Raw genomic sequence first — 16,814 nt, 5'->3', positions numbered from 1 at the left:
AAAATAGTGCGGCATGTTTGTCTGGCCATCTTCAATCGGGCCACAAAATCTTTTACCTTTTCCCCTGACTGCTGCTTCATTTGGGAGAGATCAGCTAGCAAGATCTATGGCTGAGTTCTGTAAAACTGTGAATGGAATTAAGCCTCCATGTCTTCCCAGCTCCAAACCGATTGTGCCGGAAGCGTAGAGAACCATTAAATGTCGCACATGTGAACGAACTGAGGAAAAGTCGAAGTTTAAGGTAACCATTATGGGCCACCTCATTGCATTGAGTAGTAAATCTGGCGATGTGCTCAATAGATTTCTGGGAGCTGTCACCAGAAAAGAATGTGAACTTCGACATCTTAAATCCCCTTGTTCAGAGCTGGTCCATACATTTCCAGGACCAAATCCCTAAGCTACTCTCAATCTATGCGCAAGACTATAGCTTCCTGCTGGCCTTGGACTTTGTTGACAACCCCTGTCGCTATATGATGTACTGGCCCTTGCTGGTTATTGATGGTGGCTTGTTGGTTTGGCAGGTAGCGAACAGCCTGATTGATCTGCATGTTTGGCTGCCCTTTAAGAGCTTGCTAGTGATTCGCCTAAGGAGCAATGAGGGTAGGCTGGGCAGGTATAGACTGATGTGTATACTGGGGCAGAGCCTGCTGGTCCATTTGCTGGCCAAACTGGTTAACTAACATAGCGTTATGACCCACTGGGGTCAACCTCTGATTAGCCTAGTGTACAGCTTGTTGAACTAGCTGAAATATGTCTAGTGTTTGAGGCAAAGAGAGCTGAATTTTGGGCCAAAATGTTGGCCATATACCAATTATGGGAATTGTACTCCAAAGAGTTGGCTTCTTTGCATTACCATAGATGATGCCTCTTGCCTAGGGGGCCAATTCCTTACGTGCTGAAATGATAGATTAATCATGTCTGCCGAAATTTGATGCATGGGCTGAGACATCGGTAGGGTTGATGGTGCGGGTGCCCCATGTAGCTCAGGTCCATTGATGGTCGTAGAAAGAGGAACTGTCGCAAATGGACTTGATATAGGTAAAAACGCAAAAGGCCAGCATATGCCACCGACTAGCCTCCTGCATCCTGAAGCAACCAAGTCCGGCCTGGAGGTATCAAGCCAGATGAACTCAACGAAGCTCCATTCCCCAGTTGTATATATTGCATGCACCTTTTTTCCCAAGGCCTTCAAGTTACTTGCTAGCATTACATGAGGGATACCAATGTCATCCTCTACACATTTCTCCATGTACTTCTCAACATGTGAGATTCGATCATCCAAATCCTTGGAAATGATCGATTCTCGTTTAGCCAGGTCCTCCCTAATTGAGTTACGCTCTGAATTGTCATTGTGGTTGATCTTGCACTGTCACGTTCACTGTGCTCGTCATTGTCACGGATTTGAAGACTCATTTCCGCGCGTTTCCTTGACACGCGAGTTCCGACGAGCATAACACACTACACAACAGGGTCCCACTAAGTGTGCTAGAAAGTTGTTTCACTTAAAATAGCGCAATTCCCCTCTAACTTACACATGGCAAGAAGTAGGTCGCCAAGCATGCCAAGGCATTATCCCAAGAGCTGTGAGTAGTGGAACCACTAGCGTCTTCACCGGAAAACAACGTCAAGTGTCATGGTCTAGGAGATCCGCAGGTCCAACCGGCAGCTGGGTTTCCTTGATGATATGAGTAGAGACGTATGCGTAGCTATTGGTTGATTAGATGTTGTCATGGCCACGAGGGTAAGGTCGTTTTGATTCTCCCAACACGTCGCGTAATTTAAGCTCAAAAGATGAAATTTGACCTAAAGCCAATTTAAGAGGTTCGGCCACTATGAATCCCAAAAGACTCAAGTGGTATGGATCCCGACCTCGCAAAGCCAAGAAAAAACACGCATCAAGGCCCGGAAGCCAAGCCATGGATGGAACTCAATCATCACCCGGGAGCTTGGACAGAGGTAGATGGATAAACCGAGAAGCTCGGTGGGTTCTAACGTTCTAAGTGCAATATGTAAGTGTTGGAATTGAAGAATGAAATGTAAAGTATAAAGTAAAGTGCAAGGGAATGAAAAAATAACGAAAGGTAGATAAAATAAAGGGAGTACGAGTGTTTTGTAGTCGAAGAAAAAACAATGATCCATACTCCTAGCTTATATAGCTGAGCTTAGGATAGCTAACAATCAGCTAGGTCTAAATCTTATTAAGATAAGGGAACCAAGAAGTATGGTTCCTTATTAACTATGTTTCAAACGAGCAATGAAATAAATAAAAATGATAATGCCCAACTTTATACGTCCTTGCCTTCTTGAAGATTACTCTAGCTTGCAATTTCCTCAGATGCTAAGATCTCCCTACGCTTTCCATTTTTGAGGCCACTAATCCTAGACTCGGAAGGCCTAAGTTAGATGTCGCTGTCACTGCCTCTCTCGGGCTAAGCCGATCTGAAGATGTCCTTCGTAGGCCTCTTCACTTCCCTTGGTCTTTACAAGCCTGAGTCTATCAAACCTCCCATATGGATCGTCCACGTCACATATCTGGGCCAACTCACGTCATTCCAAAGCTATATTGATCATTAATCTTAGGTAATTGGCTCCAGTTCTCATGATTATACGCGGAATACAAAAATCTAGTGTAAGCAGAAACATTATGACCACAAACGTATAGCAAGACCCTATAAGAAGAATTCAAATCTCTCCAATATATATGTGGTCTCCCTTTCCTATTCACTTTTAAAATTCATCACTCGGCGACGAAGCTTGCGTTAATCATTCCTCCATTTTCTAGAGATATTGGTAACAATAAGTTTAAATATCATAAATAGACAACACTCCAGTCTCAAACCATATAATTCACAAAACATACATTTGACCACTTCTCATACATCTATCTATCAAGATAAGTACCTCCAAAGAGCAGGGCGGTCTCTCGATATAATCAGAGCACGAGATGACGAGTAATCAAATGATGGGTAATACAAATCATCTGGCCCGATGACTTCCCTGACCTTAGGATTCGTTCCGTAATTATCGGCACTGCTGCTGAAGAGATGCAATGCGTCATCCTTAACAGAATCGAAGACAAACAAGCCAAGCCCGCTGACGCCCATGGTGAGGTTCGAGTTACCCCACACCTGTGTTATCGCCGAGTGACTTGAGTGCGTGGACTCATCAGGCAGGGAATAGGTGCCTACCAGGGCTTGCTTGCGCAGCGAAAACTGTTGCAGCTGCGTGGAGCTTGATTTTTTCAGAGCAGGCTTAGAGTTCACGCACCCCAAGAAGATGGAATCACCACGAGAGAAGACAGAGTCTGCACTGATGAGGCCACGAGTTTTTATCCTGAGGCCGACACCGGAAGGGTGGCGAAAGTCAAGTACTTCGATGGAGTCTGAGGTGCAGAACACTCCATCATTCCCTTCAGCTTCTGAGGAGCTTACCCTGCATTTAGAACATGGGGGAACGATTTCATATAGACCTTCAAATGTGTTCCACCTGCAACTTTTACATCAGCCTATGGAGGATATTTCAAGCCAAATCTATCTTTATAATATTTCTCCAGATTGGAGCGACCCGTGCACATGATACATAGCCCATGTGGTAGTCGTGGGGTCCCACAACATCAAAAGTTATAATACAATCAATCCAAGGTGATCTGTTTTCCAGACCAGGTCTATGATCCACCTATGCAAAAATGCCAATCATGACTTAAAGATATAGAATCACTTTGTGAAAAGCAAAAATCAAGAATGGAATAAATGGCAGAATCGACCAGCATTAACTGAACTAAAGAAATATCTCTAGACTACTTTTTCCTCTCTTGGAATTTTATAAGTTGGAGTCCACAGATGAAATTAGACAGTGAAATGGAGTATCAAAAGAGACTACATGGCCCAAACGAGACAAAGCAGTTAATATGAGATTCTAAGGAGAATTTATTTACCTTTGCCTAACTCCTCCACCGACTTCAGCATCTGTATTATTCACATGAAGAGCTGATGTCTTTCGCCCAGAAGAAGACACGACAGCTAGCAGGGCTTGAGGATGGAGAGAATTTACATCCCACAAAGAGACCCCTTCGCTGTCAGCTACTACTACTTTCCCTCTGCTCCTCCACTGTAGTGGACTCGAATAGTCCATAGCCACCACAGGCTTCTGCATCTCCCACTTCATGATCTGCTCTCCATCACGGATATCATAGACTCGAACACCCATTTGAAAGCTTGCAGTCGAGATGATGAGAGGTCCACAGGGCCGGTACCACCACTGTTGGGTCTCGGGGACCGCTGCAGTATTTGACAGGACGTTTCTTCTGTAGGATGTGTTGGTGGGTAAGGGCCCAAGAACTGTTCTTTGAGCAGTAGGCCTGCTGTCTTCCATGTGGAAAGCTCGGACATCCTTGGAGTAGAATTCCCAGGAGCAAAAACCTGACTCCAGACTGTTCCCGGCAGAGGCTGCGACAACATACCTTCCTGAGCAGCCATCTGCACCAGGAGCTCGAACTATCCAACAGTCTCTCCATATGTTGGGTGAGACGGTCACAGAGGGTTCGTATACAGCCTTTTCCTACAAAATGGACCAGAATTATGCTTCAGAAACTATCCTATTCATGCAGTGCACGAGTTGTGACACTCATGGAGAAATCCACCATACAATTCACTGCTTCAAATTCAAAAACTTCATTCTGTTGGAAAGATTTGTGACCGCCAAACTGACTGGCTTATCACAATTTTAACATGCATAATTACTTCAAGAAGTTTCTTCACCTTACCACACTAAGGCAGCATAATTTCCTGCAAAATTAAACATCTGGGCAAACTGATTTTTGCTTTCCCCTTTTTGATTGAATATCTATGCACAGTAAATTTGCAGTATAAGATCTTCTGTTGGTCTTTACTCATATATCACCAAGAGTTGTGGCCACTACAAATAATTACACCTATTTAACTAAAAGGAAAATAAAATTTTGCCAGGTCAAAATTTCCCTGTTGAAACAGGCTGAGAACTTTCGATCATTGTTGCAATAAGGTCTAAGCAGATAATCAATGTTCTAAAAGGCCTGTAAAATCTTTTCCTCCAGGTTCAAGAAACTGATGAAGGGATTATTCCGACAGATCTTCCTTTCAGTATCAGTACATCAATTAACTGCAAACATAATTTTGACAGGAATCTTTTTGTCATAATCATCACTTATACAGATATTCCAGTTAATCAGCCCGACATTTGGCATAAAACTTCACGGTCCATCTTATATGCACTAGCATTACTTGTAACAGACATTAATTTCAGTAGCCCTTTATGAGAACAACCAAATATAAGAATGACGCTCGAGCTAATTTGGCAAGTTCCATCCAAAACTTCCACGAAGCTAACAAACAGGAACCTGTCACATACCTCACCATTAGCAACATCATAGTAGGAACAGGACCCATCACTGTGAACAAGGAGAACTGCCTCACCCTCTGAGACAAACCATCCTCCTGTGGCAGTCTTGCAGCCAATCTCGTTCAGCTGGTAAACACACGTGTCCTCGTCCATCTCACCAATCATCAGGCCATTTCTGTTCTCCTGATCATCTAACTCATCGAGGGTTTCATCTGTCGTGAGAACTACTTCTAGCCCATCCTTTTGGTCAAAGGCTTTCTCTTCTGCCTCTGAGGTTGAAACGATATCCATATCTTGAACGTCATGAGTTTCGACTCCACATTGTCTGTCTCGGTCAGTAACCTTACCTTGCTTCTCGCTCAAAAAGGCACGAACCTCCAATGATATTGGGTTTTGATTGACCAAGTTCAGGGGTTTTGCTTCCACCTTTGGTGCGACCTTCTCTTCCACCTTTGATCCCTTCAATGTTGTGCGATTCCTCAGCAATTTATGGTGAGGAAAAAGCCTTGCTTCCAGCTCCTCACTGCTCAAATCCTTAACCGAGCCTTTCAAACTATTCTCAACCACACCCTCAACCTTCTCTATCAATTTCCCACCCTCCTGAATATCATTTGCAGCCTCTTGGGAGGCCCTATTCTTGGCATCTGAATCACCAGTCGCATGGCTCATTGCCTTCTCGATGCCTGATATCTTCTCCTGAATATCCGAAAGTATAACTTTCGATTCGTCTGGATTGTTCAGGTCCAACATCTCCTTGGTCCTCTTTATGTCCGAAGCGATCCTCTTCACCTTCCCCTCTAAAAATGCGAGCTTCTCATGAAGCCTGCCCTGGTTCTTGCCACCCACCTCACTCTTTACCCCTTCTAAACTCGATACCTTCCCCTTTGATTTATCTGAAATCCCCAAGCTATTCGATGGTTTCTCGCACGTAATCAGCTTCTCCTCCGATTTCTTCATCAGAACACCATCTTTCGTTTCCCTACTCAAATCAAAATCAGATCTTTCACTGGATTTCCCCACAATATCGACATTAACATCTGGCTTGGTCAGTTTAGCAGCAGCCTTTGTGCCTAAACCGATGAAATCCCCAGCTTTCACTTCCGATTCTTCGCAAGCTCCGTTTTTTCTCAAAACCCTCGAAGCATATCCACTACCTTCACTAGATTTCACACCCACAGTACTTCTCTGCACCCGGTTCTCCTTCTCCACCTCGCGCCCACCCAACGAAACCCTAGTAGGAGCCCTGTCTCTCTTACCTACCGAATTAGATCTGCCAAAGGGACTGGTGCTCCGTCCCCTCGGCACCGACGACGTGGAAAACCGGCTGGCGCCATCACCGGAGATGCGGGGCACGGGCCGTATCGTGGGCTTCTGGGCGGAGACTCGCGATCCGAGCTTCGGGTTCGGATTTTCCTTACTGGTGATGGGTTTGGTGGAGGAGATGGGGGTCAGGGGCTTGGAGGGTTTTGGGGCGGTGATCTTGGCTCCAGCGCCGCCGCGGTCTTTGAGGCGGAGAACTGACGAGGAAGACATGATTTGGGTCTGCTTCTTGGGGGAGGAATTTTTACTGGTTAGGGCTTTGGAAGGTTTTCTCAGATCGGATGAGAGGGAAATGGGTGTCAGGGGGAGAGTTTGAGCGGGAAGACGATGTGATTTCGAAGTTTGAATTTTGTCTTTTTCTTCTTTTTAATTTATTTTTTGGCTTTTTCAATAATTGTCAGAGTACCGATGCCTTTGTCTAATTGGTTGCCGTCAAAAGTTGCCACTAACTATATGCAGTGCAATTCACCAAAAAAAAAAACTATATGCAGTGCAAGTGAAAAAAAATGAAAAAAAAAATGAAAAAAAGAAAATCCAACATGACTCAGACAGATTTGGGGTGATTTTAGTGGTTTTGGAACCGTACGCATTTGTTAAATTCCAAAGTTCGCGCGAGAAAAGCAAGAGCGGTTTCAATATTTTTGAGGAACAGTCTCCACTCTTGGCCATTCGTAAATTATTCGGTTAATTATGTTCATGTGATTGGATATACATTGCACAATGTTGATCTGACACTTATGGACACGATATGCCAATTCATTTAAATGATCATTGTGGGGAGGGGAGGGGGGTTGCAGAGCAGAGAGAATGGGTTGAGGAGATAGGAGAGGCAACTATTTAAAAAAGAAAAAAAAATTTAGGGTTCAATTTTAATCTTGTTCAAAAGATAATTAGACATAAGACGCTATTTCATTGGATCGGTGGGCCCCACGTCGCTGTTATTTGCTATGTATGCAATTAGACAGAATCCACGTCAATGGACGACGTGCCAAATTTTAAATAATATAGAAAAGTTGAAATTTTTTATTTAAAAGTACAAATTTGTGCCAAAATTGAAAAGTTGTGTTTTTTATGTAATTTACCTTTTTATTTTATATTTGAGATTTTATAAATACTTTAATTTTTTATTTATGTTTATTTATTTATTTTTATTTTAAAATTGTCTCACAGTCCGTCATATAGTGCCACGTCTTCAAAACATTACATGTTATCACCTCAGCGAAAATTGAAGTTGTTAGTTCAAAAATTACGGAGTGCCCAACATTGTTATAAAATGCAAATTTGTACCTGATTGTTATACCTTTTAAAATTTGTACCAAAGTATTACATTTGCAATAGTGCTCGTACGTTTGTACCCCTAATGTAATTTATTCTATTTATTTGCGACTCGATAAAATTTTCATTATTATACAATATTCTTCATATATATTTGTGATTTTCGATATTGTAATTTGGTGTCAGGATTTTGCTATGATCAAATATTAAAAAAAAAAACTACGGCAATTTAGAGAGCATCATCGTGCGAGATGCGCATAGTGTGTGTGTCTTTGTATTTATTGGGAAATTTTTTTAATTTACCGATAAATATTTTTTTTGGATAAATAATATTTTTATTTTTGTAAAAGATGTATCATACTTATTTGCCGAATCGATAAGTTCTTTCAAGAAAAAATCTTAACATTTATCTATTATTATTTTATATAATAATTACTTGTCATAATTTCATTAAGAATTGAATAAAAACAATCAAGAGCGAAGCTAGGAGCCGGCCAAAATCTAGGTGGTTGGATGCACATCCTCTGTCCCATGTTCCTTTCTCAATTGCCTGTCCACCAGGACACACGTGCCCGCTCGGAAAATCAAGGGCCAGTATTTTCCCTAAATATGTCTAGACACATGCATTAAAATTCCTCTCCTCGTCCCTTGCTTTTCTTGTCCACGAATTAACAATTTAAAAATTTATTCAAAAAAATTATTTGAAATACATAAAAAGTAACAAATTAAAAAATGAAGACTTTTAACAAATAAAAAGAATCATAAAAAAGTTATAAAAAATTGTAGATTATTCAGAAAATTTAAAACACTTAAATATATGAGAAATAATATAAATTAATGAAAATTTTAAAAAATTCAAAAATTGCAAGAACAAACAAAAAAATCAATAAAATAAATTTTAAAAAAGTAAAAAAAAGAAAAATCTTGAAAAATTAACTGCTTGAAACTTACTATTGCTTTGTACATGAATCTTCATTTAGTTAGATAGTAGAATCTGGTCACTGATCGAGGACACTTGGCACCGTTCTCTTTTGTCCTTTAATTGCGTACTTGACAAGAACAACAAAGAAATTGATCCTTCAAGTGCTCATTTGAATACTAAACCCAACTTGTTTAGGATAGACGTAAAATTCATATGCTTCCCAGTTGCTATAAACTTCCAGATCGGTTGTCATGGTATTTTTTCTCAACGACTTTGATGTGAATTTCATCTAATTCTTCTTTATTAGAAGAGTGATCTTCCTTCTCCAACTCATGATCAAGTCCCCTACGGGATTGACTCAGAACGAATTAACCCTTTTCTTGGCAAGAATAAGATCAACGTCATGTAGGATATACAAGCAGCATAAGAAATTGGCTTATGCCTAATAGGTTTATGCCTACCCTTTTCTCTTGACGCACCACTAGTGCATCCGCAAAGAACCCCCAAAAAATTGCCCTTTTTGGCTGCAAGAAAATGTGTGCTGGGAAAGGAACCTATGTTGTGCATTGCCCTGGCGGTGGGAAAGATCTATTTTTACCTACGCATGATGGCATGCATGTCGTGGATGGACGCTGACTATGTATGAGTAATGTTGTACCCAATTAAGGTGTCTGGCTTGTATATATATTTATACTAATACAACCGTAAAAAAAATTACAAGATAGTCCCAATTTCAAATATATATCCCTAATACCTCCCCTCAATCTGTTGGGAGCATAGCGATAGACAGATTGCTACGATAAGACTGAAATATTGAAAGTGATACATTCTTAGTAAGCATACCTCCAACTTGTGAGGATGTGAGGACATATCGAATGAGAAGTTCTCCACGTGCTAGACGTTCTCGAATGAAGTCATAGTCAACAGCAATATGGTTGTTGCGATCATGCTGAATAGGATTAGCGGCCAGATAGGTGGCACTAATATTATCACAACACGCTATGATCGGACTCAGTGAATGACAACCTGTAGAAGTTGCCGAAGTCAGAGAGTTTCGGCTACTGCATATGCGAGTGCTCGATATTCAGCTTCTATCGAGTTACGAGAGACGGCGGGTTGCTTCCCGGACCTCCAGGAGATCAGGTTCAAGCCGACAAAGATCGCTTAACCTATCATTGAGCGGCGACTATCTGGACACCCAGCCAATCAACATCTGTGTATGCAGTGATTTGAAAATCCTTGTTCCTACGAAAATGAATTCCAAAAGAAGATGCGCCACGATAATAACGCAGAATCCTCTTTGCAGCCTGTAAATGTACAGTCCATGGAGCATGTATAAACTGATTCACAAGATTTACTGCAAAACATATATCCGGTCTTGTAATGGTAACATACTGTAAAGCACCTACTATGCTCCAATACTCGAAGGGATCCAAAAGAGGATCACCATCTATTAAAGACAAATTGCTTCTAGAAGGTAATGACGTCTTTACTGGAGAGAATTTGTCAAGACCAAAATGAAGTAGGGCATCATGTATGTAGATAGTGCATCTACAGACCGAGTAGCCTGAATACCCAAAAAATAATGTAGAGAACCAAGGTCCTTCATCGCAAACTCCCAAAAGAAAAGTGCAGTGAATCGAGCAAAAAGAGAATCTGAGCTACCCGTGAGAATAATGTCATCAACATAAAGTATAAGAAGAATGGTGTGAGACCCATGACGATAAATGAAGATAGATGTATCAACATGACTCGAATGGAATCTTGAGACAATATAAAAGAACTAAATCGGGTGAACCAGGCTTTAGGGGCCTGCTTTAACCCATATAAGGATTTATGTAGGTGACAAACATGATCAAGAAATTGAGGATGGACGCACCCTGGGGGTTAAAGCATGTAGACCTCCTTATGGAGGTGACGAAGAAGAAATGCATTCTTCACGTTTAACTAATGATTGGGCCACCACGAGGAGTGAGTAGTGGATAGAACAAGTCGAATGGTAGAGGGTTTGACAACTGGACTGAAAGTTTCATGAAAATCTATGCCAGGTTGCTAAGTGAACCCTTGAGCAACAAGACGAGCTTTATAACGATCAATAGAACCATTAGCCCGATAATTAATTATGTATTTCCAAGTTCTTCCAACCACATTGATATTAGGATGTTAAGGAACTAAGCTCCATGTGTGGTTCTGAAGAAGAGCGTTAAACTTTTCAGCCATGGCCTAACACCACTTCGGATCCTTCATTGCCTGAGAGTAGGATGTGGGTTCGATTAAGGTTATCGGAGAAGCAGCGAGTAACGATAAGTTTTGGATGGGTTTGTGAATTCCTGATTTTGACCGAGTCACCATGAGGTGATAGTGGAGACGATGATGCATCAATATAGGAAGAAGTATTAGTAGGCTCAGTTAAGGGAGAACATTGATGAGAGGAATCAATAGAATTGCAATTTAGAGAGGGGGAAGGCAAGGAAGACGTGGACGAGTTGTGATTGTCAGAACTCGTCTGGAGAATGATTGGTCTAGGAAGGTGACTGATCACACGGGGGAACAAACGCAGGAGGCAACTGAGTTGGACTGGTAAATGGTCCAAGAAGGAGAGGTTGTGGTTTTGCAAGCCCAGGGTTGAGAGATGGATTTCGACCCAGAGTGGAAAGCCCAGCGACTGAGGGCAGCCTAGAAACGGTGACATCTTGAGAAGACGGAAGTGGAAAGAATGATATAATTAAAAAGGTCCGAGAGTGATGGGTCTGTGTGTTGGATGATTGAATTATAGTTTTATAAGGAAACGAAGACTCATGGAAGCGAACATGGCGAGAGGTGTAGACTCAATTTGACAGTGGCTAGAGGTACCGATACCTTTATATTCACTCGCATATCCAATGAGGACACAATGTTTGAATCGAGGTTCCAATTTGTGTGTCATATAAGAAGTAAGATTAGGAAAGCATGAGCATCTAAACACACGAAAAGTCATCATCTGGGATTTTTCCAAATAGTTTTTCCAATAGAGATGATTTTTCTAATCTCAAAGCAGGTAAATGATTTATGGTAAAAACTGCCATGAGAGCCGCATCAACCCAAAATGTGGGAGGTAAATTACTCTCAATGAGGTAAGTGTGAACCACATCAAGACTGTGATGATGCTTTCATTGTGCGACACCATTTTGTTGTGGCGTATGTGGGCAAGACATACGAAGCATTATTCCCGAGTTGTTAAAAAGTGCACGAAATTAAGAGTTATTAAATTCTAAACCTCCATCGCAAGGGAAAGCTTTTATTTTCCCATCCAAGTGATTCTCGATTTGATTTTGAAAACTTCAAAGGAAAGAGCCAAGTATATCGAGAAAAATCATCTATGAATATCACATAATACTTGTAATCCAAATTGGAAGGAATAGAAGATTGCCAAACATCAGCGTGAATCAACTCTAATGGGAAATTGCTTTTATTCATCACAGTTGAAAATGGCAGCTGAAAAGACTTGCCCAAATTACAGGATATACAAAAATCATTAAAAGGAGTCAGTTTTAGAATCAATTTCCTAAATCAAATGACTTCCATAACATGTTTATTCGGATGACCAAGCCTGCGATGCTTGATCTCGGGACGAGTATGGAAAGCAGAGAAAGCTTTTGAGAACTCTAATGACATCGGATAAAGAGGACCTCTAGAAGGGCAGCTGAGCAATATCTTCCCCGTGAGATTGTCCTTAACAAGGAAAAACTTATCAATAAAGACAACATAACAGTGATTATCTCAACACAACTTTTGTATCGAAATAAGATTATAGTCTAAGGACGGAACATTAAGGACATGATTTAATTTAAGGGTTTTATGAGGTATAACCATAGTGGCCGAACCAATGTTTGCAATAGGCAGTGGGGATCCATCTACAGTGATAACTTCATTAGAACCACAATATGGAGTTAAGTTTAATAAAATACCTTCATTAGCAATCACGTGGGACGAAGCATTCGAATCAAGATAGGCATCAGCCTAGGATGACCTATTGAGGGACAGAGCAACAAAGGATTTAGGTGGATCGTAGGACCAATGATGATTGAGGTAATTGATATACTGAATTGCAGTATGTCTAGCCCCGTTGCAGAGTTGACAAATCACTGTAAAAGGGCCATGACCAAGTAATCCATCAGTAACATTAGGTGATGCATTAGGATAGGATCTCACCGAGTACAGAGAATATAAGGGCTGATTAGTATGTCTCGAATAGGAGCCTCTGCCACGTCTTGATGTTGGTTGTCCGCGATTAAAGGAATCTGTTGGAAAGCCACCAGTAGCTACCAAACCATATGAGCCATAATTATGGAAGAATCATTGATTGTTTCGGCCAACCTTACCCTTGTAGTGGTTGCCCCCACGATTGTTCTTGCCACCACCATGTCACCTCGACCCTTGGGATTGTAAGATTGATGATTTTGGGTTTGGGTTTGAAGGGAAGTACTGAGAGTAGGATTTGAATTAGGAATAACATGAGCTGATTAATGTCGGTGAATCATGCGTTCTTGGTGTAGCAGTTTTGTGTAGAGATCCTCAAAATCGAGGTGACCCTAATAGAGAGACAAAGAGGTGATGATAGCATACTGACTCGAGAGACCGACTAGGATAATGGAAATAAGATCCTCATCAGAAAGGGGTTGACTAATTTCTTTCAATTGGTCAGTCTAGGATTTTATATCATTCAGATACTTCTCAACCCCTTGATCAGTGAGCTTGACTTGAAAGAGATTAAACTTAATATCAACAGCACTGGCACGGGATCGCTCAACGAATCTATTATGAAGGGTTGTCTAAATGGCTTTGGCAATAAGGAGATTATGTACGGCTTCAAGAAGGTTTTCAGATATCGTGGCAAAGAACCAAGAGCGGATACACTCATCTGTACCATATCGACTCAAAAAGGAAGGATCAGTAGGACAGGGATATGGGATGTTGGCATCGACATGATCATAGAAACCATGGGAATTAAGGGACGTCGAAAAGTGGGACTTCCAAACTAGATAATTTTTGTTGTTCAATTGAACAATAACAACGCTGGCGATATTAGAGCAGTGACAGAACCAATCATGGCAGTCACTGGAACAGAGGTGCAAGATCAATTTGTAGGTGAAACCTGTTGAAAGGAGGAGAAAGTAGCCAAGCTATCCAAAGTGTGCTGATCAGTGGGGTCAACTATGATGGTCGTGGGGTTGAGATGACATGAGAACGGCAATAAATCAACAATAGTAATTAGCCATACGATATCTCCCCTGAATAAGAATGGAATAAAATCACCTTCAATCCCCTCTGAACAAGACTAAGACTTTCTCTAGGGAAACTACTACTAGCAATTGGAATCAATTCTAAACTGGCAAGTGAAGGAGTTCTAAGGATTTGATTGGAAAGGGGGAGAAGAAGTCCACGGAGGAATTGCAGGGTGGATTGGTTGGAAGCGGTGGGAGATAGAAATTTGAAGAATAAATAATTTGGGGATGACTGTGCTGATCATTTTGTGCAGTCAGTGGGGATTTGGGGATGACGGTGCCAAAGGGGGAGGAAGAGCAAGAAAAGGGGCTGGAGAATGACGGCCGTGAGAAGGAGAGAATAATTCTTGGTATTAGCCTAATTGTGGCTCTGATATAATGAGTATGAGTATTGTGGTACCCAATTAGGGTGTCTGACTTATATATACACACACACACACACACACACACTCTAAGACAACTGTACAAAATTGCAACGTAGTCCCCATTTCGCATATCTATCCTTAATGCTGACATTATTGGCAACCTCCCAATGTGGCGATAAATTTTCGCAGTTCCACAGATGCAAGGAATGAGAAAGCCAAGAAAGGGGGCATCTCTTAATAGAATTAAGAGTGAGATCTCTTGCCGTGGTGGTGGTCAACACCGAGCCATCAGAGTTGTAGGATTTATCTCTCTTTCTTTCCCTCTTTTTAACATGGCCCTCTCTCTTCATGCGGGCTATGATGGCTCAAAACCATCGACCACCACTGCAAACGAGTTCATAAGTGTCTCATAAGTTATTACAAGTAAGAGAATATGAGCCTATTTTACTTCATATCTATTTTGGTTCATATGCTTGTTCTAAATTCATAAATTTGTTTTTCCATAAGCTTTTTCCTCGTTAAATATTCAACATTTCATAGAAAAAAATGTGAACAACGTTTAGTAAGTGTAGTAAAAATTGACACAGTGATTGCAAGAATAATTTTTTAATGTCTCTTCAGGTGTCCAACCCCATGCAAATTACTCTTCAGGCATCCAACCCCATTCCCTTCTATTCTAAGTTTTCGTTGCTCAACCCTAGCCGCCTAAACCTTCAAAACCTTAACTATGCCTCCGCCGTCCCCGATGCATCCGGCTCCAGTTAGGCATGTCTGACTGCAATTCCTTCTCCCTTGTTATCATCTGATTCATCTCCCATTCTTCTTCCAATAGCCCTCTATCTCCTCTCTCTCCTTTTAAGCCCCGACTTCGTGCTTGCAGGCCTCCTCAGCTTGTGGGAGCTTTTGGACACAAAAGCTGGGATAGCCTCCATGCACACCACAGTTACCCGCTTCAATAATGTCATCCTCCTCGACAGCACGGACATCTGCCCCTCTTTGAAGCTCCTTCCAAAGGGCTACTGCAACTGCGACCCCACCGACCCTATCCTTAAGCTCGACTGGTACGCCCCTGCCGCCGTCCTCGACCTTATCACCAATGCCATCTACCCCTTCATGATCTTCACCAAGGTGCTCCTCCAGGCAATTCCTCTTGACGACTCCCTTCTCGGGGCCTCTTCAACACGTCTTAATCAAGATTCATTTTGAAAACTTTTATAGTCGCCTTTCCCATTTCCATGAATAAAAACCTCGAGTTTTTTGGTCTTCATGGTCGACACCTTACTGATGTAATAAGAGTTCCTTGATCTTGTTAATTCGAGATTGGATAGTCTTGACTTGGGTTGAGTCTTGGCAGAATGACTTAGAGACTTCTGTGTGTAAGCTCGTTACGTTTATCATGTGGCTTGCTTTGTTGTTTAGTTTAATAATGGATGATTGTTTTGTCATCCACCCTTCTAATCCTTAGGCATCTATTTGCTCTACTAGCCTTAAGTAATGGCTGTCTCATTAGGCATCCAAAATAAATTAGATTTGGTTTTCAATAAAATGCTACTGTTAAAAAAATGAAAGAATAATTTATTATCATTGCATGAGTAATTAATGTTATAAAGTTCAATGCAATAGATTTACGTTAAAATTCTCTCAATATACAATATTAAAAATGAAAGAATAATTTATTACCATTGCATGAATAATTAATGTTATAAAGTTCAATGCAATAGATTTACGTTAAAATTCTCTCAATATACAATATTATTGTTAATCCCAAGCAATATTAACATGATTTAGGAAATTTCTTTCAGTATAACATTATATTATTTCGGAGTAGGGCCAATATAGTGAAATCTTTGTCACCCAATCATATCACGAAATGAAGATAGAAAAATAATAATATATATGTTAAAAACAAAAACATAAGTATGTGATTTTTTGAGCAAAATTGAATGTTGTAAGATCTAGATGTTAAGGAAAAAAAACCTCTAAACTACATAATTTTTTATTAATTTCCTGTTGCTTTTCCAGAATTATAGTTATATTCACAAGAATCAATTTTATTAATGAAAAAGAATTGGCAATCGGTAGTTTGACATATCAGAAAAAGTCAAAATATGCTTATGATAAAGGCCCAGAAAGCCATTTTGGAAAATATTTAATTCAGTCACGTGAAAAGTTCCGCTGGGTTCTCAATCGATGGGCCTCAGCCGAGCCCGGCCCAGCCAAAAAAGAGACGTTGCGATTCGTAACGGCTACATTTCGAGATCTTCAAATCAAACTCCAGAGCGTTACGATATC

The 16,814-nt window shown here is 40.9% G+C and overlaps 1 protein-coding gene across 1 annotated transcript; it reads right to left on the bottom strand.

Annotated features, from left to right (window-relative positions):
• Window positions 1–2,689: 2,689 nt before the first annotated feature.
• On the bottom strand, window positions 2,690–7,008 carry LOC116209233 (KIN14B-interacting protein At4g14310). Its single transcript, XM_031542820.1, has 3 exons — window positions 5,386–7,008; window positions 3,935–4,557; window positions 2,690–3,432 (listed from the first exon to the last, which is right to left on the bottom strand). The coding sequence occupies exons 1-3, from the start codon at window positions 6,907–6,909 to the stop codon at window positions 2,889–2,891; spliced, it is 2,691 nt and encodes an 896-aa protein (XP_031398680.1). The 5' UTR covers window positions 6,910–7,008; the 3' UTR covers window positions 2,690–2,888.
• Window positions 7,009–16,814: the final 9,806 nt, after the last annotated feature.

This window comes from Punica granatum, chromosome 5 (genome assembly GCF_007655135.1).
Source record: "Punica granatum isolate Tunisia-2019 chromosome 5, ASM765513v2, whole genome shotgun sequence".
NCBI lineage: Eukaryota > Viridiplantae > Streptophyta > Magnoliopsida > Myrtales > Lythraceae > Punica > Punica granatum.
The sequence above is the reverse complement of the archived record's forward strand: the minus strand, read 5'-3'. Positions and strand labels throughout refer to the sequence as shown.